Genomic DNA, 26,289 nt, shown 5'->3' on the forward strand with positions numbered 1-26,289 from the left:
ACCAAATATGATGTCATCAACATAAATTTGGCATACAAAAAGTTCTCCATTAACCTTTTTAGTGAAAAGAGTAGAGTCAATTTTACCAATTTCAAAACCACTTGTAGTAAGGAACTTGGTCAAGCATTTATACCATGCTTTAGGAGCTTGTTTAAGACCATAAAGAGCTTTGTGAAGTTTGTAAACATGATTTGGTTTCTTGGGATTGACAAAGCCGGGAGGCTGTTTGGCATAAACTTCCTCCTCTATTTCTCCATTTAGAAAAGCACTTTTAATGTCCATTTGGTACAAGGTGATATTATGGTGATTAGCATAGGCAAGTAAGATGCGAATGGACTCAAGTCTAGCAACGGGAGCATATGTCTCACCATAGTCCATACCTTCGACTTGTGTGTATCCTTGGGCGGCGAGACGTGCTTTGTTGCGGACCACTTGTCCATCTTCATCTTGCTTGTTGCGAAACACCCATTTGGTACCAATGATGTTGTGGTTGTTGTCGGGCTTATCAACCAATGTCCAAACTTGGTTTCTCTCAAAATTATGTAGCTCTTCATGCATAGCGTTTATCCAATCCGGATCTTCCAATGCTTCTTCAACCTTCATTGGTTCAATGCTCGAGATGAATGAATAGTTTTCACAAAAGTTAGCTAAACGAGTTTTTGAGCGAGTGATTCTCCCGGTTTGTATATCATTGAGAATTTGCTCGACGGGATGATCTTTGGCAATTCTTGCTCGAACTCGTGAGAGCTTTTGCTTGGGTCTTTGTTGAGCATCTTCTTCATCTTGTTCTTCTTCTTGGCCTTCTTCATTGTTGACGTCGTCGTTCTCTTGTCGTGGTGGAGAAGGAGGTTGTTGATGTTCATCTTGACGTACTTCCTCGTTTTCTTCATCTTGGTGTGGCCCACTTGTGGATGCTTCCATGTCGATCCTTGGTTCACCTTGTTGTGAAGTAGAAGCTTCCACTTGGACGGATGAAGTACTCTCCTTCACCTCCGTTGGACGAATTTTGCCAATGGACAAATCTTGAATTGCTTCTGAAGGGTCTTTGTCTCCTACATCAATTGGCAATTGCTCTACTTGCGGGCCATTAGATTCATCAAACTTCACATCTACCGTCTCTTCAACCTTTCGGGTGAAATTGTTGTAGACACAGTAAGTGTGAGAGTTTGAGCCATAACCAAGTAGAAAACCTTCATGAGATTTGGGAGCAAACTTTGAACGACGATGCTTATCAAGAATGTAGCACTTTGAGCCGAATACTCGAAAGTATCCAACTTGAGTCTTGTTACCGGTGAGGAGCTCGTATGCCGTCTTGCCGAGTAGCTTGTGAAGATATAAGCGATTTGTTGCGTGACATGCTGTCTCAACCGCTTCTGCCGAAAAGTGATTTGGCGTCTTGTATTCATCAAGCATTGTCCTTGCCATTTCGATGAGCGTCCGGTTCTTCCTCTCAACAACTCCATTTTGTTGAGGTGTGTATGTAGCCGAGAACTCGTGTGAAATCCCTTCTTCGTCAAGAAAGGTGTCCACATTTGCGTTCTTGAACTCCGTTCCGTTGTCACTCCGAACCTTCTTGATCTTCACATCAAACTGATTTTGGGCTTTCCTAGCGAAGTTTCTGAAGATCTTCTGGACCTGCGATTTGTCATTGAGGAAAAACACCCACGTAAATCTTGAAAAGTCATCAACTATAACTAGACCAAAGGAATTTCCACCGAGACTCTTGTAAGTATTGGGACCAAAAAGATCCATGTGAAGCAGCTCAAGTGGCCTCCTTGTGGTCATGATGTTCTTCACTAGATGTCTTCCTCCAACCTGTTTACCTGCTTGACAAGCACTGCAAAGTCTATCTTTATCAAATATGACATCATTAATTCCAAGGACATGATTTCCTTTAATAAGTTTGTCAAGATTTCTCATGCCAACATGACCTAGTCGTCTATGCCACAACCAACCTTTTGAGGATTTAGCAACAAAGCAAGTTTTAGGTTGTGCCTTTTTAGAGAAATCGACAATGTAAAGATCACCTCTACGCATACCAGTAAAGACCATTTTATGATTGTCCCGACGAAATACTTGGCAATCTACCTCAGTAAATAGGACATTCAAACCGAAATCAGCAAGTCTAGATACTGAAAGTAAGTTGTAGCCAAGAGATTCAACGAGCATGACATTTTGAATGGAACTATCATGTGAGATGGCCACCTTACCAAGGCCAACCACTTTACCCTTTGAATTGTCACCAAAGGTGACATATTTTCGAGGGCCGTTGTTTTCAGCAAGCTCACGAAACATCTCTTCATCTCCGGTCATATGATCAGTACATCCACTATCAAGAACCCATTCCTTTCCTCCTGATTCATATCCCCGAAGATTTGCCATAAGACCAAAATGTCTCATTGCATCGTCGAGATCGAAGTCACTATCATCATCATCATCATAATATTCCTGTTCACCATGATCTTGTGATTCATCATTTCCTAGAGAGGGTAATTTATCAGACAAATGATCATCAAAGTGGTCACTTTTATGAATTCTTATGGCTTTGAGTATGATATCATTAATGATTCCAACATCCCCTTTAGCATGCTTAAGATTGGCAAGTTCAAGAAGACATTTACCAAAACTAGGATCACTAGAGTTCATCTTACTCAAGGCAATGGATTAATGGAGAATTCCATCCAAAGTTTTCAAGGAATGATTGGGAAATCGATCCTCAAGAAATTTCCATATAGTATAGGCACAATCTTGAGTAGGCAAACTAGCAATCAGATTTTTGGGCAATCCTCTAATGATGAGCTCAATAGTTCTAAGATTGCGAATCATGTCAATATCTTCATCTAGGGTAGGATGCAAGGGATCAATGTGGGGTGCACAAGGGCTAGCAATATACTTGTTCAAATGATATTGATTGAAGATTACAAGCATCTCATTTTTCCACTCATGAAAGTACTTTCCATCAAGAATAGGCACTCTATGTCTAAGACTCCCTAGAGTAGAAACATCCATCTTCCTCCAATGGTGATTAAACCAAGGCAATGGAGACCAAAGCTGTGATACCACTTGTAGGATCTAGAAGTAGATGTGTCTAGAGGGGGGTGATTAGACACTTCATGCTAAAGTTGCAATTTTTAAGCCTTTTCGGTTTAAGTGGAGTTTAGGCACAATTTCAGCACACACACAATACATATCAAGCAAGCAAGCAAAGAGTATATGAGCAGCGGAATGTAAAGCATGCAACTTGTAAGAATATAAAGGGAAGGGTTTGGAGATTTCAAACGCAATTGGAGACACGGATGTTTTTCCCGTGGTTCGGATAGGTGGTGCTATCCTACATCCACGTTGATGGAGACTTCAACCCACGAAGGGTAACGGTTGCGCGAGTCCACACAGGGCTCCACCCAAGGGCAACGGTTGCGCGAGTCCACGAAGGGCTCCACCCACGAAGGGTCCACGAAGAAGCAACCACCCACAAAGGGTCCACGAAGAAGCAACCTTGTCTATCCCACCATGGCCATCGCCCACGAAGGACTTGCCTCACTAGCGGTAGATCTTCACGAAGTAGGCGATCTCATTGCCCTTACAAACTCCTTGGTTCAACTCCACAATCTTGTCAGAGGCTCCCAAGTGACACCTAGCCAATCTAGGAGACACCACTCTCCAAGAAGTAACAAATGGTGTGTAGGTAATGAACTCCTTGCTCTTGTGCTTCAAATGATAGTCTCCCCAACACTCAACTCTCTCTCACAGGATTTGGATTGGTGGAAAGAAGATTTGAGTGGAAAGCAACTTGGGAAGGCTAGAGATCAAGATTCATATGGTAAGAATGGAATGTCTTGGTCTCAACACATGAGTAGGTAGTTTTCTCTCAGAACATATGAGTAGGAATGGTGTGTGTGTTCTGATGGCTCTCTCTTCGAATGAGAAGGAGGTGGAGGGGTATATATAGCCTCCACTCAAAATCCAACCGTTACACACAATTTACTAATCTCGGTGGGACCGAATCAGAAAACTCGGTCGGACCAAAATGGTAAACCTAGTGACCGTTAGGAATTTCGGTGGGACTGACATGCAACTCGGTAGGACCGATTCGGTTAGGGTTTGGGCATAACGTAATCTCGGTGAGACCGATTACACAAACTCGGTGAGACCAAGTTTGGTAATTAGCTAACCAGAGAGTTGGTCAGGCAAACTCGGTGGGACCGATTTGCTCTTTCGGTGAGACCGAGTGGAACTCGGTGAGACCGAAAAGTTACAAAGGGGAAACACTGAGTTTACATTGCAATCTCGGTGGGACCGATTGCATATCTCGGTGGGACCGAGAATATTACAATGGGTAACAGAGAGTTTGCAATCCCATCTCGGTGAGACCGAGATCCTTAACGGTAGAACCGAATTGCTAGGGTTTGGCAGTGGCTTATGACAAGTGAAACTCGGTGGCGCCGGATAGGAAAAATCGGTAGGACCGAGTTTGGCTTAGAGTTTAGGTCATATGTGGATATGGGAAAGTAGTTGAGGGTTTTGGAGCATATCATTAAGCACATGGAGCAAGAGGCTCATTAAGCAACACCTCATCCCTCCTTGATAGTATTGGCTTTTCCTATGGACTCAATGTGATCTTGGATCACTAAAATATAAAATGAAGAGTCTTGAGCTTTTGAGCTTGAGCCAATCCTTTGTCCTTAGCATTTTGAGGGTTCCACTTTCACATCCATACCATGCCATTGTTGAACTTATCTGAAACATGCTAGATAGAAGTGTTAGTCCAACAAGAGATATGTTGTCATCAATTATCAAAACCACCTAGGGAGCACTTGTGCTTTCAAGTCGACGCCCATTTTGGACCGAAACCGCCACCGCCGCCAAGGGAGAAAGTGCCTGTGGAAGTAGTTGACCACTTCATTCGTATGGCTCAACCACCAGCTCCTAAGCCTGTTGACTCAGACTATGAGCGCCACATCAGGAAGTTACATCGACGACGTCTACAGAAGGAGGCGAGCTCGAGCTCGAGCAAACAACAAGCAGCTGTCAAAAAATGCGGGAAAACCGTTGCCCAGCTGGGAAAACAGTCGGCGCAATCGATCCCCCCGCTTGTTGTGCCGCCAACAACACGTGACAGTACGCGCGCCCAATATTATTGTGGCCAAACAGTTTACGTTCCCGAGGTGGGTGATGTGGTAATAACCCAGGAGCATATAATGCAGGCTGAAGAACTCAAGATCACGGTTGGACAACTCCTCGAGATCGAGGACATGCCTGGGATTACAGAGGAGGAAATAAAACGGAAATATGTTCGGGGCCAACCTTTGGTCGAGCCAGAAGATGTCAACAAGCTCCCAACGAGAATGTATGAATTGCATCAATGGTACATGGACATTACCAAGAGATCCAATCGAGAGTCCCTCATGGTGAATGTCAAGAAGGATGATTACTACCATGAGAAAGCTGTGGCCATTGAGTATCCTGAACTGTTTCAGTTATACAATCAAGACGCACTCGACAAATCTATCGTCAGTTGCTATTGTCTGTAAGTGATTTCTTTCTGTAATTTAAGTCTCAAGCTAGCTGTAGTGATCCTTTTGATCAATCATTACCTGTAATTATCCTCACTATATTCTTTTCTGTGGTATTATGCAGGATGAAGATGTATGAAATGAGAAAAGGTGGACACTATGGCATTGGGTTCATTGACGCAAACACCGTTAATGAATACACATGGAAAATGAACAAGCATCAAGAAAAAGAGGTAGAGGACAGCATGCTAGAGTTCTTGAAGCGCCTCAAATACAATGAAGATATACTACTTCCTTACAACTTCCAGTGAGTCACACTTTCTTGTACTACAAATTCTCTGTTTTTGCCTACTAGCTAGCTACATGTTTTTGCTTACATATGCCCGCTTAATTAAGACATGCAAACGTGTGTGCATGCAGATTTCACTGGATCTTGTGTATCATTAAAGTTGACGCCGGAACAGTGGAAATACTGGACTCGCTACTCAAAGCAAATAGTGACTATAACATCTTGTTTGGGATTAGTCAACAGGTAATTTCAATCATTATTAACTATATATCTCGGCCTATTTAGTTCGTCATTAATTTCATGATATGAACTATTTAATAACCCCTTTATTCATTTTCTTTGTCGGCGGGCAGGGCTTGGGCAAGGTTCATCAGCGTCACGGAAGGCGAATAGAAACCAAAGCTGAAATGGTTTCGATCCAAGGTAAGTAATTAAGTAGTACTAGCTAGCTAGCTAGCTGCCATCTCTTTAATTATCATGCTTGATTAATTATTATCTGATCAAATTAAATTCCATTCTCGTAATAAAGGCCCTGAAGCAGGCGCAGGGGACTGATCTGTGTGCATTCTGCGTTTTCGAGAACATTCGCATGATGGCGTCCGAAAGGAGCAGATCTCAAAGACAGGAATAGGTACGCTTGTCAAAACACTATTCACAATTTTTACACCATTATCGATATCTAGTCACACAACTAATACACATGCATATTGATCTCCTTCTTAGCAGTTCAAAGAGGTGCGGGACAAGCTCCTACCAACGGAGCGCGTAGAAGCACTTCAAGAGGAAATAGCAGGATTTTTGCTCGACCAGGTCATAAATCCGAAGGGAGAATACTATTACCCGCTACCGCCCCCATGAACCACTTCCAATTGTCATCGTGCTCCGAAGGCACCAATTAGGCTAATGCCACTGGCTCCGAAGGCAACATGCATATGTAGGAGAAATTGTATATAGCTATACATGTGTATATGTGTAAATTAATATGGTGGTTTGTGAGACATTGATGATATATATATATATGATTGGTTATACTAAAAATTCTATATATATATATATATATATATATATGCATAACGTGTACAATGTGTAGTACCGTAAAATACCAGCAAACGAAAAAGAATTAAAATGGAAAACACAAAATTAAATGAAAAAGAAATCATAAAACCAAAACCCCCACTACCATTTAGTACCGGTTGGTGTTACCAACCGGTACTAAAGGGCTCCCGGCCCCCGGAGCTGACTCGTGCCACGTGGATCCCCTTTAGCACCGGTTCGTGCTGAACCGGTACTAAAGGGGGGGGGGGCTTTAGTGCCGAAACTTTAGTGCCGGTTCCTAAACCGGCACTAAAGGGCCTTACGAACCGGTGCTATTGCCCGGTTCTGCACTAGTGTGTGATGACTGATGATAACTTTAGTACAATTAATTTGGATCGGAGGGAGTAAATAATTAGCACATGATTCACTCTAATATCTATACTCTATATTTTTGGATGTTTCTGAAAATTTTCAACTCAGTTTTGGTCTTTTGAAAATATAGACAGCATGATCCGAGCACAAGATCTACTCTTCAGGAGGGTGGGGTAGAAGATTACGTGTGTGAGGAGAGAGAAGATCGTGTGATGACTGATGATAGTTGGTGACACGTGTATGAGTTGAGTGGTTTATAGGAGATGAAATATGGGCGACAGTCAGAATTAATCAACCGACTACGTACCTGAACAGGAGTTGAACTAAAATGTCAATTAGTTAGGTGCACGCGACGAACCGGAGCTGTACAAATATTCTGGCTTCCTCACTTGAGTATGACTTGGTAGCCAGGTAACACTGTATCGATGGAAGAGAACCTACGTCGTTTACCGTGCCTATATGCATACGCACGCACGCACGAATGCGATCAAGAAACTTTCTCCATCTTTTTTGCTGGCAAAGGTGCTGAGCTAATCCGGTTGCTGACAAAGGTGCTGAGCTAATCCGGGTAATTAAGCAGCAACGTACTACTTGACCCAGTAATTCACGTATACCAACTTGGGTGCTTGGACCTGGAAGACATCTATTTGACCGGGTGCTTGGACGGACGTGGTAAAAGTAAAAAAGAAAAATCACGCGTGATACCTCTGCTACTTTTCATCGCAGCATGCGTGACTGACTGCGGCCTGGAAGACCTCTATTTGGTCGTGTCAAGAAAAAAGGAACATCTTCTTTTTAACACAATAAGAGTAAATAAGTTATGTGTAATTCCATCAGAATTTATTATTTCAAATATAAATCCAATATTATACCTTTTATGGTATATAACTTATACTCCATTGGACGTCCACTCGTTTTCCTCCCCTAATCCGGCATAGCTAGGACAAACCGTCCCCTTCAGATTTCACCGGCGAGCCCGTGGATTCTCCTCCCCCATGTCTGCCGCTCGGTCGGCAGTTTAGGTTAGAGATTTTTTTTATTCCATGCAGGTGTGGCGCTCGGGTGGATGGCGCCGCTTCTTTGAGTTTCTCTTCCGGACTCCATCATCCTCAAATTCTTCCGTCTGGACGTAGTGGAGCTCTGGCGTAGATTTCTGCCATCTCCTTGGGGTGGTGAGGTTAAGGTTTCTCGTTATGCGGCGAGATTTGGTGTGAGGTGCTTCAGATCTATGCAAGGGTTCAACGACGACGAATGCAGCTCCAAGGCACTGGTCCTTAGGGGCAAGCGCACGAAGACTTTCCGGCTATCGTCGACAAGGTCAAGCCGGCTCCAGTAGGGCGGCGGCGACAGCGGCGCGACGGCGGCTCGTTCTGGCAGCTGTAGTGGTTGTTCGATGGTCACCAAATCTCGATGTAATTTTTATTATGTTTGAGATGCTTTGTACTTCCATTGTACTTTCATAATAGATTTGATGTTTTTTGCAAAAAAAAAACTTATCCTCCATCCGTTAAAATAATTAAATAAATAATTATACTTCCTTTCTCACAAAATATAGCACATGTTACTTTGAACTCACATACCAAGTAGTTACGAGGGGCCATTTAGGGTTCATGCATTGGTCACAAAGGGAGCATTTTATTAGTACAATTCATGTTCAGAATTTGTCGCCAAATTCAAGGGTGCCTTTCAAGCATGGAAGAAGGAAGCATATAATTTTAATAAAAATGAGTCTACTCTACTATTAAATACTCGGTCCATCTAAAACATACTATCTACGTCCCATATTAAGTGTTGCTCAAGCAAATTTATCTAGATTTATTTTAGTGCTAAATGCATCAGTTTGAGCGACACTTAATATGGGACGGATGGAGTAACATATTATGATAGAGTGTATCTAGGTTCCATGACAAGGTTATCCAATGCGTATGGCATATGCTAAGAGAATTTCTACACCTTCTCCCAAAAGTTAACTTTATATATCACCTAATTAAACTGAAATCCTAATAACTTGAAGTGTTTGGGAGGGTTGCACCAAGTCCTTTCCACTAAACTTAACTCCCAATGTTTTTTCCTTTGCTATTTGTTGCAACCATTTGCATATATAAAATACATTTGGCCTATACATGCATAACATATTGTTTCGGACTCCATGTTTGCAACAACATATTAGAGCCACATTTCAAATTTAATGTTTTCAAATTATCAAATTAAAATTCAAACACTACATACTGTCCTAATGAAGTAAACAATCCAAAACAAGATAAAACCATGATAATTATCACAAGAATGAACTATTGCCTATGAAATTCCCACAAGTGCTTGACATGGTCATCTCAGAGTTGGTCACAAGCTCCCTGGTTCTCGATCTTTTGATAAACTTTGAGGAACTTGTTGGGAAATGTAGCATGCAATTTCAAAAAATTCCTACGCTCACGCAAGATCTATCTAGGAGATGCATAGCAACGAGAAGGGGAGAGTGTGTCTACGTACCCCCGTAGACCGAAAGCGGAAGCGTTTGACAATGAGGTTGATGTAGTCGAACTTCTTCTCGTTCTGACCGATCAAGCACCGAACGTACGACACCTCTGAGTTCTGCACACATTCAGCGTGATGACGTCCCTTGCCTTCTTGATCCAGCAAGGTGTCGAGGAAGTAGATGAGTTTCGTCAACACGACGGCGTGGTGACGGTGATATTGAAGTGATCCGCGCAGGGCTTCGTCTAAGCACCGCGAGAATATGACCGGGGGTGTAAACTGTGGAGGGGAGCGCCACACACGGCTAACAATTGATGTTGTGTCCTTGTGAAGCGCCCCCTCCCCACATATATATAGGTGAGAGGGGAGGAGAGGTAGCCAGGGGCGTCCTAGGGTTGGTCGCCGCCCCCTAGGGGCCCTGCCTTCCCCCCCCCCCCCCCTCCATGTATGCATGGAGGGGAAGGAAAGAGGGGGTGAGGGAAGGAAGTGAGAATCCTAATCCACACTTTCTTTTCCCTTCCCCCCTTTCCTTCTCCTCCTCCTATAGCCTTATAGGGCGCACCAGCCCATTCTGGTCTGATGTGTTCCTTCACAAGGCCCATATGGCCCATAGGATTGCCGGGGGTACCCGAAACACCTTCCGGTGACCCGATAACTACCCGATACCCTCCGGAACACTTTCGGTGTCCGAATACCATCGTCCTATATATCAATCTTTACCTCTCGACCATTTTGAGACTCCTCGTCATGTCCGTGACCTCATCGGGGACTCCCAACAACATTCAGTCACCAAATCGCATAACTCATATAATACTAAATCGTCATCGAACGTTAAGTGTGCGGACCCTACGGGTTTGAGAACTATGTATACATGAACAAGACACCTCTCCGGTCAATAACCAATAGCGGAACCTGGATACTCATATTGGCTACTACATATTCTACGAAGATCTTTATCGGTCGACCCGTTATGACAACATACGTTATTCCCTTTGTCCATCAATATGTTACTTGCCCAAGATTCAATCACCGGTATCCACATACCTAGTTCAATCTCATTACCGGCAAGTCCCTTTACTCGTTCCGTAATACATCATCCTGTAACTAACTAATTAGTTACTTTGCTTGCAAGGCTTCTTGTGATGTGCATTACCGAGAGGGCCCAGAGATACCTCTCCGATACTCAGAGTGATAAATCATAATCTCGATCTATGCCAACCCAACAGACACCTTCAGAGATACCTGTAGAGTATCTTTATAAATCACCCAGTTACGTTGTGACGTTTGATAGCACACAAGGCATTCCTCCGGTATCCGGGAGTTGCATAATCTCATAGTCAAAGGGATATGTATTTGACATGAAGAAAGCAATAGCAATAAAACTGAACGATCAATATGCTATGCTAACAGATGGGTCTTGTTCATCACATCATTCTCCTAATGATGTGATCCCGTTCATCAAATGACAACACATGTCTATGGTTAGGAAACTTAACCATCTTTGATTAACGAGCTAGTCTAGTAGAGGCTTACTAGGGACACAGTGTTTTGTCTATGTATCCACACATGTATCAAGTCTTCGGTTAATACAATTCTAGCATGAATAATAAACATTTATCATATAAGGAAATATAAAATAACAACTTTATTATTACCTCTAGGGCATATTTCCTTCAGAACTACTACTACCGGCATGGGCAAAGCATATTTAACCCACTGTTGCGACCCCATGCATTGCAGTGCCGTTGTAGAACGCCTGCAGCTGGTCCCCGCCTACAGCAATGGTGACTGTTGTGACGGGGTGGGTTGCAGCATCACCGGCTGCCGCAACCCCGACGGCCTGCCTGCAGCACCACATCGCCCCATGGTGAGTTGGTCAGTGTTGCATAGTTCCTCACTGCGGCCTCTGATGGTAGCATGTGTGGCGAGCAATGGCCGCCTTGCGACACTTTTGATGTCTACGCCACTGGCGGCTACTGGCCTCGCGACCCCGTGACCCTGCCGTCACCATGAGCAACATTGCGCCTTCGTAGCAACAGCTCGCCGTTAACATCGTCAAACAGCAGCTGCCGCGGCACAGTGATGACCCCTTGCGGCAACAGCTTCGTCGGCTAAGTGTGTGAGATGGCTGTGAGAGAGGGGAGGCTCTAGGGCAGATAGGAAAGCATGGTTGCAGAGGGATTGAGAAGAGACGAGAGCAAGATTGTCTCGATTCAAGAAAGATGACGACTCGGTCGAGAAAACGGGATAAGGTTTGCAGGGATGTGAGGTGGGAGGATGAGCGGTGAGTAGGGCCACAGAGACGCGTGTCAATCCCTCGAGGCGGCTGAGAAAACTGCGGACTCAGTCAGGCAAAATAAAATGTTTCCCTTTAATTAATTTATGTTACTTGCAACCTACACAACCATTATTGCGTCCCCGCAAATTTATTTATTTTATCTAGACTGTTTTCAGATGGCATAAAGCATAGGCTCAGTCACTTCTCAACATTTTTAACGGGAAGCAAAAGAGACACAGTTTTGATATAAACTATTTTTTGTTTTGGGACTCTAATCCTTCTAGTTTTATCATTCCTGATACAAGTAACAATGTTTCTATTCTCGAGTTGAAATAAAGTGTGTCAGTAGGCTTTCTCTATGGGAGCCCCTATTTGACGCGTCTTGCGAGGATTTGAACTAGCGAGAAGCCGCTGGTGAATGTGTGCTCGTAACCAGTGAAGCTGACTAGCGTTGTTGATTTTATAGCAACGCATATCTTCAAGAACCCACTATAGTCTATAGCCGTAGAATCAGACTGATCTATTGTAGCGAATCGGAATCAGTTGTTGTCACAAAACCGGAATTAGTTACTTAGTGATTTTTTTAAAACAAACAAGAAACATTTTTCTAAAAATGTATGCCTTGGAAAAGTTCGAACAATTTATGAATTTGTGAATAATTTTGCAAAAAGATAAATTTTTTTGAATTTCTGAATATATTAAAAAACACATTATTTTTAAAAAATGTGCACATTTTTTAAGTTGTGAAAAAATAATGACATTCTCGAAAAAGAAATCGTGAATACTTTTTGAAATTCCTGAACATTTTTGAAATGTTAAAATTTTCTGAATTTGTGAACAAATATTTAAATTGCGAACATTTTTTAAACGAGAACAATTGTTTTTTAAACAGGAACATTTTTTGAAGTGCAAACATTTTTGGAATTTCTGAACTAATTTTGAAAGCTAAAAAGAAACAGAAAACTAAAAATAGAAAAAAAACAAAAGTAAAAACCGAACAAAACCAAAAAACCAAAACAAAGGATAAACAAAAAGATGGTATAGGAAACTTCTAGATGGTTTCCAAAACTGGTCAGGAACCTTCCAGAAGGTTTGCATGCTGAGATGGGCCGGCCCATTCTCGCGATCGGTGTATCTAGACAAAAACCTTGTTGTATCTTACATGCAATGCAGCCGAGCTGGATTTGCAGTTCGGAAGTACTACTATAAGTGAAAATGGCCCACACAGAAGAAGGGAATCGCCGCCTAATGAAAACCCTAATGGAGGGGAACTACCGGCGGGACTCAATGACACTTCCATCACTCTGATCCCTAAGGTACGACATCCCCAGTATATATCCCAGTACCGTCCAATTGCGCTTTGCCCAGTATTATACAAGATTGCTGCTAAGGCTATCACCAACAGATTGAGAGTGCATATGGAAGAGGTAATTAGTGAGGAACAAAGTGCTTTTGTTCCGGGTCGTTTGATCTTGGACAACGTACTTGTGGCCTATGAATCTATACATACGATGCAAAGAAGAAAGAAAGGGAAGAATTATGCTTGTGCCATTAAACTCGACATGATGAAAGCCTACGACCGAGTAGAGTGGCATTATCTCGAAATAATCATGCTCAAGTTGGGTTTCAACGGCAATTTTGTGAGACTGGTCATGAAATGTGTAACTTCGGTCAGATTCTCGGTGAAGGTAAATGGTGACCTTCTACCTTTTTTCACACCTTCGAAGGGCTTGAGACAAGGTGACCCGGTCTCGCCATTCCTATTCTTGTTGTGCGCAGAAGGTTTTTCCTCTCTGTTGAAATTCTATGATGCTGGCTACATTGATAGAGGAATCAGAGTTAGCTATGGTTCTCCTTGGGTGAGCCACTTATTATTTGCAGATGATAGTCTAATTTTCATCAGTGCTAACCAGCAAAGTGCAGCACGGTTGAATACTATCTTGCAGGTATATGCTTCGGCTTCTGGGCAGTGTGTGAATCGGGACAAAAGTGCTATTTATTTCAGCCAAAACACACCGCAGCCAGTCAGACACCAACTCAAATGTCTGCTTAATATCCAAGTTGAGTATTTCAGCGAGCGATATCTCGGGCTACCTACAGCTATTGGGCAGATTACTAGTGGTACCTTCGATCACCTTGCTGAACGAGCTAGGAGCAAAATTCAAGGGTGGTCGGAAAAATTGCTTGCATGTGCAGAACGTGATGTGCTACTGAAATCAGTTGTGCAGGCCATGCCTACACACAGTATGAGTACATTTCGTTTAACAAAGACAGTTTGTAAGAGTACTACTTCACCAATGGCCAGATATTTTTGGAGTAGTTTTCTTGACAAGAAAGGGATGCATTGAGTGTCTTGGAAGGAACTTGCTACACCCAAATGCAAGGGTGGTATGGGGTTCCATGACATGCAGCTATTCAATCTAGCATTACTTGGGAAACATGGCTGGAGGCTCATGACTAAACCATATTCCTTGTGTGCCACAGTTTTGAGGGGCCGGTATTTTCCTAATGGCGATTTTTTGAATGCATCGGTGCCAAAAACAGCCTCGGCAACATGGCGCGCAGTCATAGCAGGGAGGGAGGCGCTCAAGGCTGGCCTGATTAAGCGGGTTGGTGACGGTAGTTCTATTGCGGTGTGGACAGATAAATGGATCCCCGGAACTATTTCGATGTTACCTTTGCTGAAACCACCAGTTACTAATATTGAACATGCCTCAAGTCTTATTGACACGGAGAACTGGAGGTGGAATGAGCAGCTGGTCACCAAACTTTCATTGCCCCTGACGCTGCAGCTATTTTGAATATTCCTCTTCGACAGGGCGGTGGTGAGGATTTCTATGCATGGGCATTTGATGCTTCGGGCAACTACACTGTTAAGACAGCTTATTGCACTCTCGTGACTCAAAAAGAGCGTCTTTCTCTAGAGGAAGGGTCGGTTACCGGTACTTCAGGGAATGACCAACAGATGTGGAAGGCTCTTTGGAAGCTAAATGTGGTGCCAAAGGTACGTGTGTTCTGGTGACGAGTTCTACGTGGAATTTTACCTGATGAACACACTCTCAACCGGAGGCACATTGCACAAATAAGCAGATGCAACATCCGTTTAGCTATGGAGGAAGATCTACAGCATGCATTAATGCTATGTTCTCATGCCAAACGTTTCTAGGTGGTGGCCCGCGCTTGGTTTGATATTCGGCTGCCCAGGTTACATCATAATTCGTGGGCAAGGGACATTCTGTGTCACCCAATGGTAGATGATAAGGACAGGCCAAAAATCTGAAGGAAATATGCCCTAGAGGCAATAATAAAGTTGTTATTTATATTTCCTTATATCATGATAAATGTTTATTATTCATGCTAGAATTGTATTAACCGGAAACTTAGTACATGTGTGGATACATAGACAAAACAGAATGTCCCTAGTATGCCTCTACTTGACTAGCTCGTTAATCAAAGATGGTTATGTTTCCTAACCATAGACATGTGTTGTCATTTGATTAATGGGATCACATCATTAGGAGAATGATGTGATTGACATGACCCATTCCATTAGCTTAGCACCCGATCGTTTAATGTGTTGCTATTGCTTTCTTCATGACTTATACATGTTCCTATGACTATGAGATTATGCAACTCCCGTTTGCCGGAGGAACACTTTGTGTGCTACCAAACGTCACAACATAACTGGGTGATTATAAAGGAGCTCTACAGGTATCTCCAAAGGTACATGTTGGGTTGGCGTATTTCGAGATTATGATTTGTCACTCCGATTGTCCGAGAGGTATCTTTGGGCCCTCTCGGTAATGCACATCACATAAGCCTTGCAAGCATTACAACTAATGAGTTAGTTGCAAGATGATGTATTACGAAATGAGTAAAGAGACTTGCCGGTAACGAGATTGAACTAGGTATTGAGATACCGACGATCGAATCTCGGGCAAGTAACATACCGATGACAAAGGGAACAACGTATGTTGTTATGCGGTCTGACCGATAAATATCTTCGTAGAATATGTGGGAACCAATATGAGCATCCAGGTTCCGCTATTGGTTATTGACCGGAGACATGTCTCGGTCATGTCTACATTGTTCTCGAACTTGTAGGGTCCGCACGCTTAAGGTTTTGATGACAGTTATATTATGAGTTTATGCATTTTGATGTACCGAAGTTTGTTCCGAGTCCCGGATGTGATCACAGACATGACGAGGAGTCTCGAAATGGTCGAGACATAAAGATTGATATATTGGAAGCCTATATTTGGATATCGGAAGTGTTCCGGGTGAAATCGGGATTTTACCGGAGTACCGGGAGGTTACCGGAACCCCCCGGGAGGTATATGGGCCTTAGTGGGCTTTAGTGGAAGAGAGGAGAGGTGGCCAGGGCTAGGCCATGCGCTCCTCCCCCCCTAGTCCGAATAGGACAAGGAGAGGGGGGCGGCGCCCCCCTTCCTTCTCTCTCTCCTCTTTTCCCCTCCCGAATCCTATTCCAACTAGGAAAGGGGGAATCCTACTCCCGGTGGGAGTAGGACTCCTCCTGGCGTGCCCTCCTCCTGGCTGGCCGCACCTTCCCCTGCTCCTTTATATACGGGGGCAGGGGGCACCCCTAGACACACAAGTTGATCCACGTGATCATATTCTTAGCCGTGTGCGGTGCCCCCTTCCACCATAATCCTCGATAATATTGTAGCGGTGCTTAGGCGAAGCCCTGTGACGGTAGTACATCAAGATCGTCACCACGCCGTCGTGCTGACGGAACTCTTCCCCGACACTTTGCTGGATCGGAGTCCGGGGATCGTCATCGAGCTGAACGTGTGCTAGAACTCGAAGGTGCTGTAGTTTCGGTGCTTGATCGGTCGGGCCGTGAAGACGTATGACTACATCAACCGCGTTGTGCTAACGCTTCCGCTATCGGTCTACAAGGGTACGTAGATCACACTCTCCCCTCTCGTTGCTATGCATCACCATGATCTTGCGTGTGCGTAGGAATTTTTTTTAAAATTACCATGTTCCCCAACAGTGGTATCAGAGCCTAGGTTTTTTGTGATGATGTTATATGCACAAGTAGAACACAAGTGAGTTGTGGGCGATATAAGTCATACTGCTTACCAGCATGTCATACTTTGGTTCGGCGGTATTGTTGGACGAAGCGGCCCGGACCGACATTATGCGTACGCTCACGCGAGACCGGTTCTCCCGACGTGCTTTGCACAAAGGTGGCTAGCGGGTGACAGTTTCTCCAACTTTAGTTGAACCGAGTGTGGCTACGCCCGGTCCTTGCGAAGGTTAAAACAACACCAACTTGACAAACTATCGTTGTGGTTTTGATGCATAGGTAAGATTGGTTCTTGCTTAAGCCCGTAGCAGCCACGTAAAACTTGCAACAACAAAGTAGAGGACGTCTAACTTGTTTTTGCAGGGCATGTTGTGATGTGATATGGTCAAGACATGATGCTATATTTTATTGTATGAGATGATCATGTTTTATAACCGAGTTATCGGCAACTGGCAGGAGCTATATGGTTGTCGCTTTATTGTATGCAATGCAATCGTGCTGTAATGCTTTACTTTATCACTAAGCGGTAGCGATAGTCGTGGAAGCATAAGATTGGCGAGATGACAACGATGCTACGATGTAGATCAAGGTGTCGCGCCGGTAACGATGGTGATCACGACGGTGCTTCGAAGATGGAGATCACAAGCACAAGATGATGATGGCCATATCATATCACTTATATTGATTGCATGTGATGATTATCTTTTATGCATCTTATCTTGCTTTGATTGACGGTAGCATTATAAGATGATCTCTCACTAATTATCAAGAAGTGTTCTCCCTGAGTATGCACCGTTGCGAAAGTTCTTCGTGCTGAGACACCATGTGATGATCAGGTGTGATAGGCTCTACGTTCAAATACAACGGGTGCAAAACAGTTGCACACGCGGCATACTCAGGTTATACTTGACGAGCCAAGCATATACAGATATGGCCTCGGAACACGGAGACCGAAAGGTCGAGTGTGAATCATATAGTAGATATGATCAACATAGTGATGTTCACCAATGAAACTACTCCATCTCACGTGATGATCGGACATGGTTTAGTTGATTTGGATCACGTAATCACTTAGAGGATTAGAGGGATGTCTATCTAAGTGGGAGTTCTTTAAGTAATATGATTATTTGAACCTAAATTTATCATGAAACTTAGTACCTAATAGTATCTTGCTTGTTTATGTTTGATTGTAGATAGATGGCCCGTGCTGTTGTTCCGTTGAATTTTAATGCGTTCCTTGAGAAAGCAAAGTTGAAAGATGATGGTAGCAATTACACGGACTGGGTCCGTAACTTGAGGATTATCCTCATTGTTGCACAGAAGAATTACGTCGCACCGCTGGGTGCCAGGCCTGCTGCTGGAGCAACACCAGATGTTATGAACGTCTGGCAGAGCAAAGCTGATGACTACTCGATAGTTCAGTGTGCCATGCTTTACGGCTTAGAATCGGGACTTCAACGACGTTTTGAACATCATGGAGCATATGAGATGTTCCAGGAGTTGAAGTTAATATTTCAAGCAAATGCCCGGATTGAGAGATATGAAGTCTCCAATAAGTTCTATAGCTGCAAGACGGAGGAGAACAGTTTTGTCAGTGAACATATACTCAAAATGTCTGGGTATAATAATCACTTGATTCAATTGGGAGTTAATCTTCCAGATGATTGCTTCATTGACAGAATTCTCCAATCACTGCCACCAAGCTACAAGAGCTTCGTGATGAACTATAATATGCAAGGGATGAATAAGACTATTCCCGAACTCTTCGCAATGCTGAAAGCTGTGGAGGTAGAAATCAAGAAGGAGCATCAAGTGTTGATGGTCAACAAGACCACTAGTTTCAAGAAAAAGGGCAAAGGGAAGAAGAAGGGGAACTTCAAAAAGAACAGCAAGCAAGTTGCTACTCAAGAGAAGAAACCCAAAACTGGACCTAAGCCTGAAACTGAGTGCTTCTACTGCAAGCAGACTGGTCACTGGAAGCGGAACTGCCCCAAGTATTTGGCGGATAAGAAGGATGGCAAGGTGAACAAAGGTATATGTGATATACATGTTATTGATGTGTACCTTACTAATGCTCGCAGTAGCACCTGGGTATTTGATACTGGTTCTGTTGCTAATATTTGCAACTCGAAATAGGGACTACGGATTAAGCAAAGATTGGCTAAGGACGAGGTGACGATGCGCGTGGGAAACGGTTCCAAAGTCGATGTGATCGCAGTCGGCACGCTACCTCTACATCTACCTTCGGGATTAGTATTAGACCTAAATAATTGTTATTTGGTGCCAGCGTTAAGCATGAACATTATATCTGGATCTTGTTTGATGCGAGACGGTTATTCATTTAAATCAGAGAATAATGGTTGTTCTATTTACATGAGTAATATCTTTTATGGTCATGCACCCTTAAAGAGTGGTCTATTCTTATTAAATCTCGATAGTAGTGACACACATATTCATATTGTTGAAACCAAAAGATGCAGAGTTGATAATGATAGTGCAACTTATTTGTGGCACTGCCGTTTGGGTCATATCGGTATAAAGCGCATGAAGAAACTCCATACTGATGAGCTTTTGGAACCACTTGATTAGGAATCACTTGGTACTTGCGAACCGTGCCCTATGGGTAAGATGACAAAAACACCATTCTCCGGTACTATATTGGAAGCCTATATGACGAGGATGTGATCACAGACATGACGAGGAGTCTCGAAATGGTCGAGACATAACGATTGATATATTGGAAGCCTATATTTGGATATCGGAAGTGTTCCGGGTGAAATCGGGATTTTACCGGAGTACCGGGAGGTTACCGGAACCCCCCGGGAGGTATATGGGCCTTAGTGGGCTTTAGTGGAAGAGAGGAGAGGTGGCCAGGGCTGGGCCGCGCCCCCTCCCCCCCTAGTCCGAATAGGACAAGGAGAGGGGGGCGGCGCCCCCCTTCCTTTTCTCTCTCCTCTTTTCCCCTCCCGAATCCTATTCCAACTAGGAAATGGGGGGAATCCTACTCCCGGTGGGAGTAGGACTCCTCCTGGCGCGCCCTCCTGGCCGGCCGCACCTTCCTGCTCCTTTATATACGGGGGCAGGGGGCACCCCTAGACACACAAGTTGATCCACGTGATCATATTCTTAACCGTGTGCGGTGCCCCCTTCCACCATAATCCTCGATAATATTGTAGCGGTGCTTAGGCGAAGCCCTGCGACGGTAGTACATCAAGATCGTCACCACACCGTCGTGCTGACAGAATTCTTCCCCGACACTTTGCTGGATCGGAGTCCGGGGATCATCATCGAGCTGAACGTGTGCTAGAACTCGGAGGTGCCGTAGTTTCGGTGCTTGATAGGTCGGGCCGTGAAGACGTACGACTACATCAACCGTGTTGTGCTAACGCTTCCGCTGTCGGTCTACAAGGGTACGTAGATCACACTCTCCCCTCTCATTGCTATGCATCACCATGATCTTGCGTGTGCGTAGGAAATTTTTTTGAAATTACTACGTTCCCCAACAAAATCATCACTATCATGTGGTCTATATGGCATTCACGGAACAGAATCAAGCATGATCAGGAAGGGCTTGATCCTATGATTTCATTGTGATCCATCAAGGAGTCGCTAGCTCTGTTGGAATTGCCACGTAGTGCAGCAAAAATTCTACCAGGTTGTGGTTGGAAGCCACCGGACCCGGGCATTGTCAATATTACAACAGATGGGGCTATCAACTTCGAAGATAATTGTAGCGGTGCGGGTGGCATCGCTCGATCCATGTCTACATACCTGGGAGCCTGGTGTAAGCCGCACCTGGGGATCTCGGATCCATTAATTGCGGAGGCTTTGGTAATGCGTGAGGGGGCTCGTTTCGCAAGTCTGCGGGGACTCACACATGTGATCATGGAGCTGGACTGCCTGGAGTTGGTGCAACTCTGGAATACTCGCCACAATTCTCATTCAATTGTGGCTCCAATCTTACTTGAAATTGAAGAGCTAGTTAGCAATTTCTCTTTATTTAGGAGTGAATTGCATAAAACCACCACATTTGGGGCTTCACTTGCAGAAAACCACCGGGTCACTAATTTTTTGCAAAAATCACCGCAGATTCGGTAAACTTGTTGCAAATAGCACTAATCGGGCGATTTGCTGCGTTTGATCACTTTCTGACAAGTGGGGCCGGGTTGTAAGGAGCTGACTTAGCAAAAAAAATGCATACACCCCCCTGAATTTCACAAATGCACCCTTATTAGAAAATTTAAAAAGCAATCAGGCCCCCCCTTTCACCACCGTCCTCTGCCTCCTCCCAGGCGGCGGCGGTGAAGCCGGACACCAAATCCGGCGAGGAGCCCACTCCGGCGACCTCGTCGCCGCCGACAACACGTCAGCGACCATTGCTGCCCCGCCTACCATCCCTTCCTCCTCCCTTTTTCAAGGGATAAGGTATCTTCTCCTTCTCCTGTGTACGAGCTCATAGCCGGCGGCGGATCCGGCTTCGTCCAGCTTCCACGAACGTCCTGAAGAGAGAGAGAGAGAGAGAGAGAGGGGGGGGAAGGGAGGGAGAAGGGAGAGAGACAGGGGAGGAAGGAGATGGAGAGGGGGCGGCGGTTGTGCCCGGTGCACCGTCGAACTGCGGGGAAGTCCGGCCAGAGCGGCGCGAGGCTCGGTGGCGCGTGCACACGGGGCTGCGGGGCTCTCCTGTGGGCGTGGACGCTCCGCTGCGGCTGCACGAGCGAGGGGAAGTGGGAGGTGTAGGAGGAGGGGAGGAGGCGCCGGAGACGGGCGGCGCCGCGCGCCGCCGACGGCGGCCGAAGCGCTTGGAGGTTGGCCAGCATCCACAGCGTTGAGGGGCGCTGGGCATCCTTGGCAGAAGGCCGAGGCGCGGCCACGGCATCCCGGCGGACGCCGCCGTGGCTTGAAGGCCGAGCTCCCGACGCCGCCTCCACGAAGTCCACGCCACAGACACTACACAGGAGCTCCGGCTCCCCGACAACGGCAGTGCGCTGCTGGCCCTCGTGCTTGCGGAGATGGCCGACGCGTGCGGGGACATCTCCACTCCGGCGAGGGGCAGAAGTCGAGGTCGGGCGGTCGGGGACAGGTCTGGGAGGAGGGGCGAGGGGGTCGATTGCTTTTTGTTTTTAGATCTAAGGAGATGTATGTAAATGTTTTGCCAAGTCAACTCCTTACAGCCCAGCCCCACTTGTCAGAAAATGATCAAACGCAACAAATTGCCCGATTAGTGCTATTTGCAACAAGTTTACCGAATCCGCGGTGATTTTTGCAAAAAATTAGTGACCCGGTGTTTTTCTGCAAGTGAAGCCCCAAATGTGGTGGTTTTATGCAATTCACTCCTTTATTTAGTGTACTTCATATAAATTGTTCGGCTAATGTTTCGGCTCATCTATGTGCTAAACATACTTGCACATTGAATATGACCGAATGCTGGCTTGATGTGATACCTAACTTCCTAGTGACCAGCTTGATGGCTGATTGTCCTAGGTCTGCTGTGATTTAATAAAGCTCTCTTGATTGCCGAAAAAAAAAGAAGAAGAAAAAAAAGAAAACCCTAATGAGGCCGCCAGAGTTCGACGCGGTAGACGGCGAAGTCGGAGGCCTGTGTGGGGTCGCGCAGCAGCGGCCTGGTGACCCTGTCGACCTCGGCCACATCGAAGCCGTGCTCCCGCAGCACGTCCACGCAATCCTGCACGCCACACCGCACCTCGCTGGCCGCCCACCCCACCGTGCCGTCCCGCCACAGCCTGCGCAACGTGGCTGCCATCGCCGGCATCTCCTCCGGATCATAGAACACGTCGGACATGAGCACCACGTCCACGCGCAGGAGCTCGCAATCGGGCAGGTCGGCGTCCTCGCCCCAGCGCAGCTCTCGCACGTCCGCCTGCGCGGTCGTGAGACCGTTGGCCTCGGCGTTGGCCCTGAGGCCCGGCAGGAGCGGCCCCACGTCCGTGAGCACGCAGCGCGCGGCGCCGAGGCACGCGACGGCCGCGATGCCCGGGAGGCCGGTGCCGGCGCCGAGCTCGAGAACGGTGGCGCCGTGGATCGTCCCGGGTCTGGCCGAGGCAAGGTGGGTGGCGAGGACGACGGCGGAGTCCCAGAGCCAGGAGCCGGTGAGCGCGCGCCCCGTGGCCGGGTCGTGCGCGCCGTCGCGCTCCACCACGGCCAGGGCGCGGCCGGCCACGTCGACGTGCAGCACCGCATGCATCACGTGTGGCTTATCTGCTTGATCGCGTTGGGCTCCAGATTTAGACAGGCGGTATTAGATCGCACGGCTTTATTAACCGAAAGCTTCCGAACGAACGGAAGGTTCAGGATAATGCCGGACTGCCGCTTGGCTGTCGACTTGGCTCGATCTATCCATACCTGACCTGGATGTGTCCGTGTTCCTTACAGACTGGATTTGTATGCCGTGTTCAATTCACAAGTCGGGCCCTCTTGCATTGTTATCTGTACTACAAACAAAAAAAAGAATTAGATCTATTATAAAAATTCACCGGGAGAGTACAAAGGATCTCAAACCTAACGAACAAAACTGTCGCCAGAACGAGCCACCGACGCGCCGTTGTCGCCGCTCCCCTATCGGAGCCAGCTTGAACTTGTCGATAACAACTGAGAAGTCTTCCTGCACGTGCCCTAAAGGACTTGTCGTCGTCGAACCCTTGCATAGATTTAAAGCACCTGACACCAAATTTCACCACATGACGAAAAACCCTAACCTCACCGCCCTAAGGAGACGGCAAAATCTATGTCGGGGCTCCGTCGACTACATCCATACATGTTGGTGTTCTTCCCAACTATATATGTGCCTAACAACACATCTAGGTTCAAGTCGTACCCCTTTGCTCGTTCCAAGGGACACCCTGAGCTAGGGTTTCTCGTGCCTCCCATCGGCGGCGCCGGTCTGCCTCGTCTCTTGTGGCATGAGGGCCATGTAGGTGTAGTGGATCCGAGCCCTCATCGACAGGAGGGCTCCATTTTTGGATGTCTTCTTGAGTTTTGTTAGGGTTTTGGTCCTGCTTGGGTTGGCGCCGGCTCACTGAAGATGGAATAAGATTCTCCTTGCCTAGCCCTCGTCCCCGCGGTGTTTCTAGCTTTGGCGGAGGACGTGTGAAGGTTCGTTTTCGGCAGATCTCACGGAATTCGATCGACGTTTGTCTTCGGTGGATCCATTTAGATCCAGTCCATGTAGATCAAGTCTCCGTCTGTATGTGTTTGTGTGTCTAGAGGTTGGATCCTTTTGATCTACGCTTCTCTTCATCGTCGTTGTTTGTTGTTCTAGTGTGCTAGTCTTATAGGGCCTTAGCACGATGACTTCTCGGGTGTCTACTATAAAAAGGTTTGCCTAGCTCCAGTGACAAGGGTGGCGGTTGCACGCCTTCGGCTCGCTTCCAATGCTTGTAGTTGTTGCTAGGTGGTCTATGGACAAACATGTAATTTTACTTCTGGTGTTTATACTCCCTTGATAGTTGATGAATAGATCAGAAGTTTTTCCCGCAAAAAACTATATATGTGCCTTAAAATATATCTTTGACTTTAATTAGTCCTTTCCAAAAATAAATATGTAGGTTCAATGGTCAGTACCAATGAATACATCATGAAATCTAGCATTAGCCATTGCCCATGAATTTTGGCACAGGCCGCTATCAATGTTGAATCAGCGTACATTTTCATTTCTTCCTTTATGTGTCCACGTGGTAGTGGCATCAATGCGGACCGTTTGGAGGATGAGAGGGCAATTCTCGGCCTTGTGGAGGGGAAAGTCCACTTAACGAGCCATCACCCGTTGTTGGTCCACTCATCAATGTCATGTGAAGATCAGAGAGCAGAGTGGGACAAAAGTAAGGATGGCAATGGGTATCCACTACCCACGTGCCCTGTGGATAAAACTCTATTAGGGTAAAGATATGGGACAAAATGTTACCCATGGGTATATAAATAGGGAAATTTAAAACCCATTGGATAGAGCGGGTACGGGTGTGGGATCGTATAATCCATACCCACATACCAATGTACTCATATAAAATCTGAAAAGTATGGCCAAATTATCTCTACAATTTGTCATGAATTTGTGAACTCAAAATGTATGACTATGTGATGTTGTTCACGGGAAAATTTGTTGTTTATTGTCGGAGTAAATAGCCATGGTAGCCTAGCCGGCTTCCCCTGGCCCTTCTGAAAAAGTTACGAGTCCGCCCGGCTCTCAAGAATCCAAGACATGGGGCCGCCTTCCCCTTGCTGGCTGCCACCCAGGCCGGCTTTCGGAAGGCGGCCCGATTTTAGCCCTCATGAGAAGGTCGACTCTAAGAAGCCGGCCATGAGAAGGCCGACTCCAAGAAGCCGGCTCCCCATAAAGCGGTCAAGACCGTACCCACAAAAGTTTGCACCCACCTAACGGCGGTGCGACGGGGCGTGGCTACAGTAAAGCCTGCCACCCCCGAATCCCGGAGCACGCCTGGCACAGTGCGCCGTACGGGGTAGGCATGACCTGTCCGACGCGGCACTGTTGCCATGTTGACCCTGGCATCACCCACGACGGGCCGCCAGCGTGGCCCACAGACGGTGGGCCCCTTTGAGCAGAGAGACGCCCGAAGGCGGCCACGCCTCCAACCAGTCGGCCCAAGACAGAGCCGGCTTGCCGCCTCCCTCAAAGAAGACGCCCCATTAAGGAGACAAGACGCGGTGAGGCTACAGCGATCGCCTGACAGGCGGCGGTACTGTAGCCGCGCTTACCACGATGAAGCTCACGTCAACAAGATGGAGCCACAGTAACCAGCCGCCGGCCAGGCCCTGGACAGTGGGGCCTGCCTGTCGACCAAGGGGCCGGCAGCCGGCAGGACCCACCAGTCGGAGGGCCCCAGCAGCCGGCGCAGAAGCCGGCGAGCGCAGTCACAGACGGCTGGGCCCCGCGCCCAGTCGGATTACCATTGTACCCCGGGGGTAGGCCTATATAAACCCCCCGGAGCACCCATGCAAAGGGTTCGACCCATTGCTAGTCCTAGACACCACACAAGGAGAAGAAGCAGGCTAGCCGTGCCCTTCTTCCTCCTCCCACCAAACAGCTCAAGGAGCGTTGTGTAGCTACTTGATTCATCTAGTGAACATGCGGAGACCCCGCAGAGCAGCAGTAGGGGTGTTATCTCCACGGAGAGCCCCGAAGCTGGGTAAGATCCGCCGGCGTGCATGTCTTCGCCTTATCCCATTTCCAGGCACCGGCGATGTCTTACTGGCTCCCACAATGATAAGCCACCCGTTGGCATATGTCGCACCTACCACCCGA

General features: G+C 46.3%; 1 protein-coding gene across 1 annotated transcript; it reads right to left on the reverse strand.

The window, feature by feature from the left end:
* Positions 1-22,325: 22,325 nt before the first annotated feature.
* LOC125534308 (uncharacterized) lies at positions 22,326-23,474 on the reverse strand. The gene has a single exon (XM_048697564.2). It carries the CDS (start codon positions 23,215-23,217, stop codon positions 22,564-22,566), a length of 654 nt encoding a protein of 217 aa, XP_048553521.1. The 5' UTR covers positions 23,218-23,474; the 3' UTR covers positions 22,326-22,563.
* Between the last annotated feature and the right edge of the window lie 2,815 nt (positions 23,475-26,289).

The sequence above is a fragment of the Triticum urartu genome, chromosome 2A (genome assembly GCF_056163025.1).
Source record: "Triticum urartu cultivar PI428250 chromosome 2A, HENAU_Tu73, whole genome shotgun sequence".
Lineage (NCBI taxonomy): Eukaryota > Viridiplantae > Streptophyta > Magnoliopsida > Poales > Poaceae > Triticum > Triticum urartu.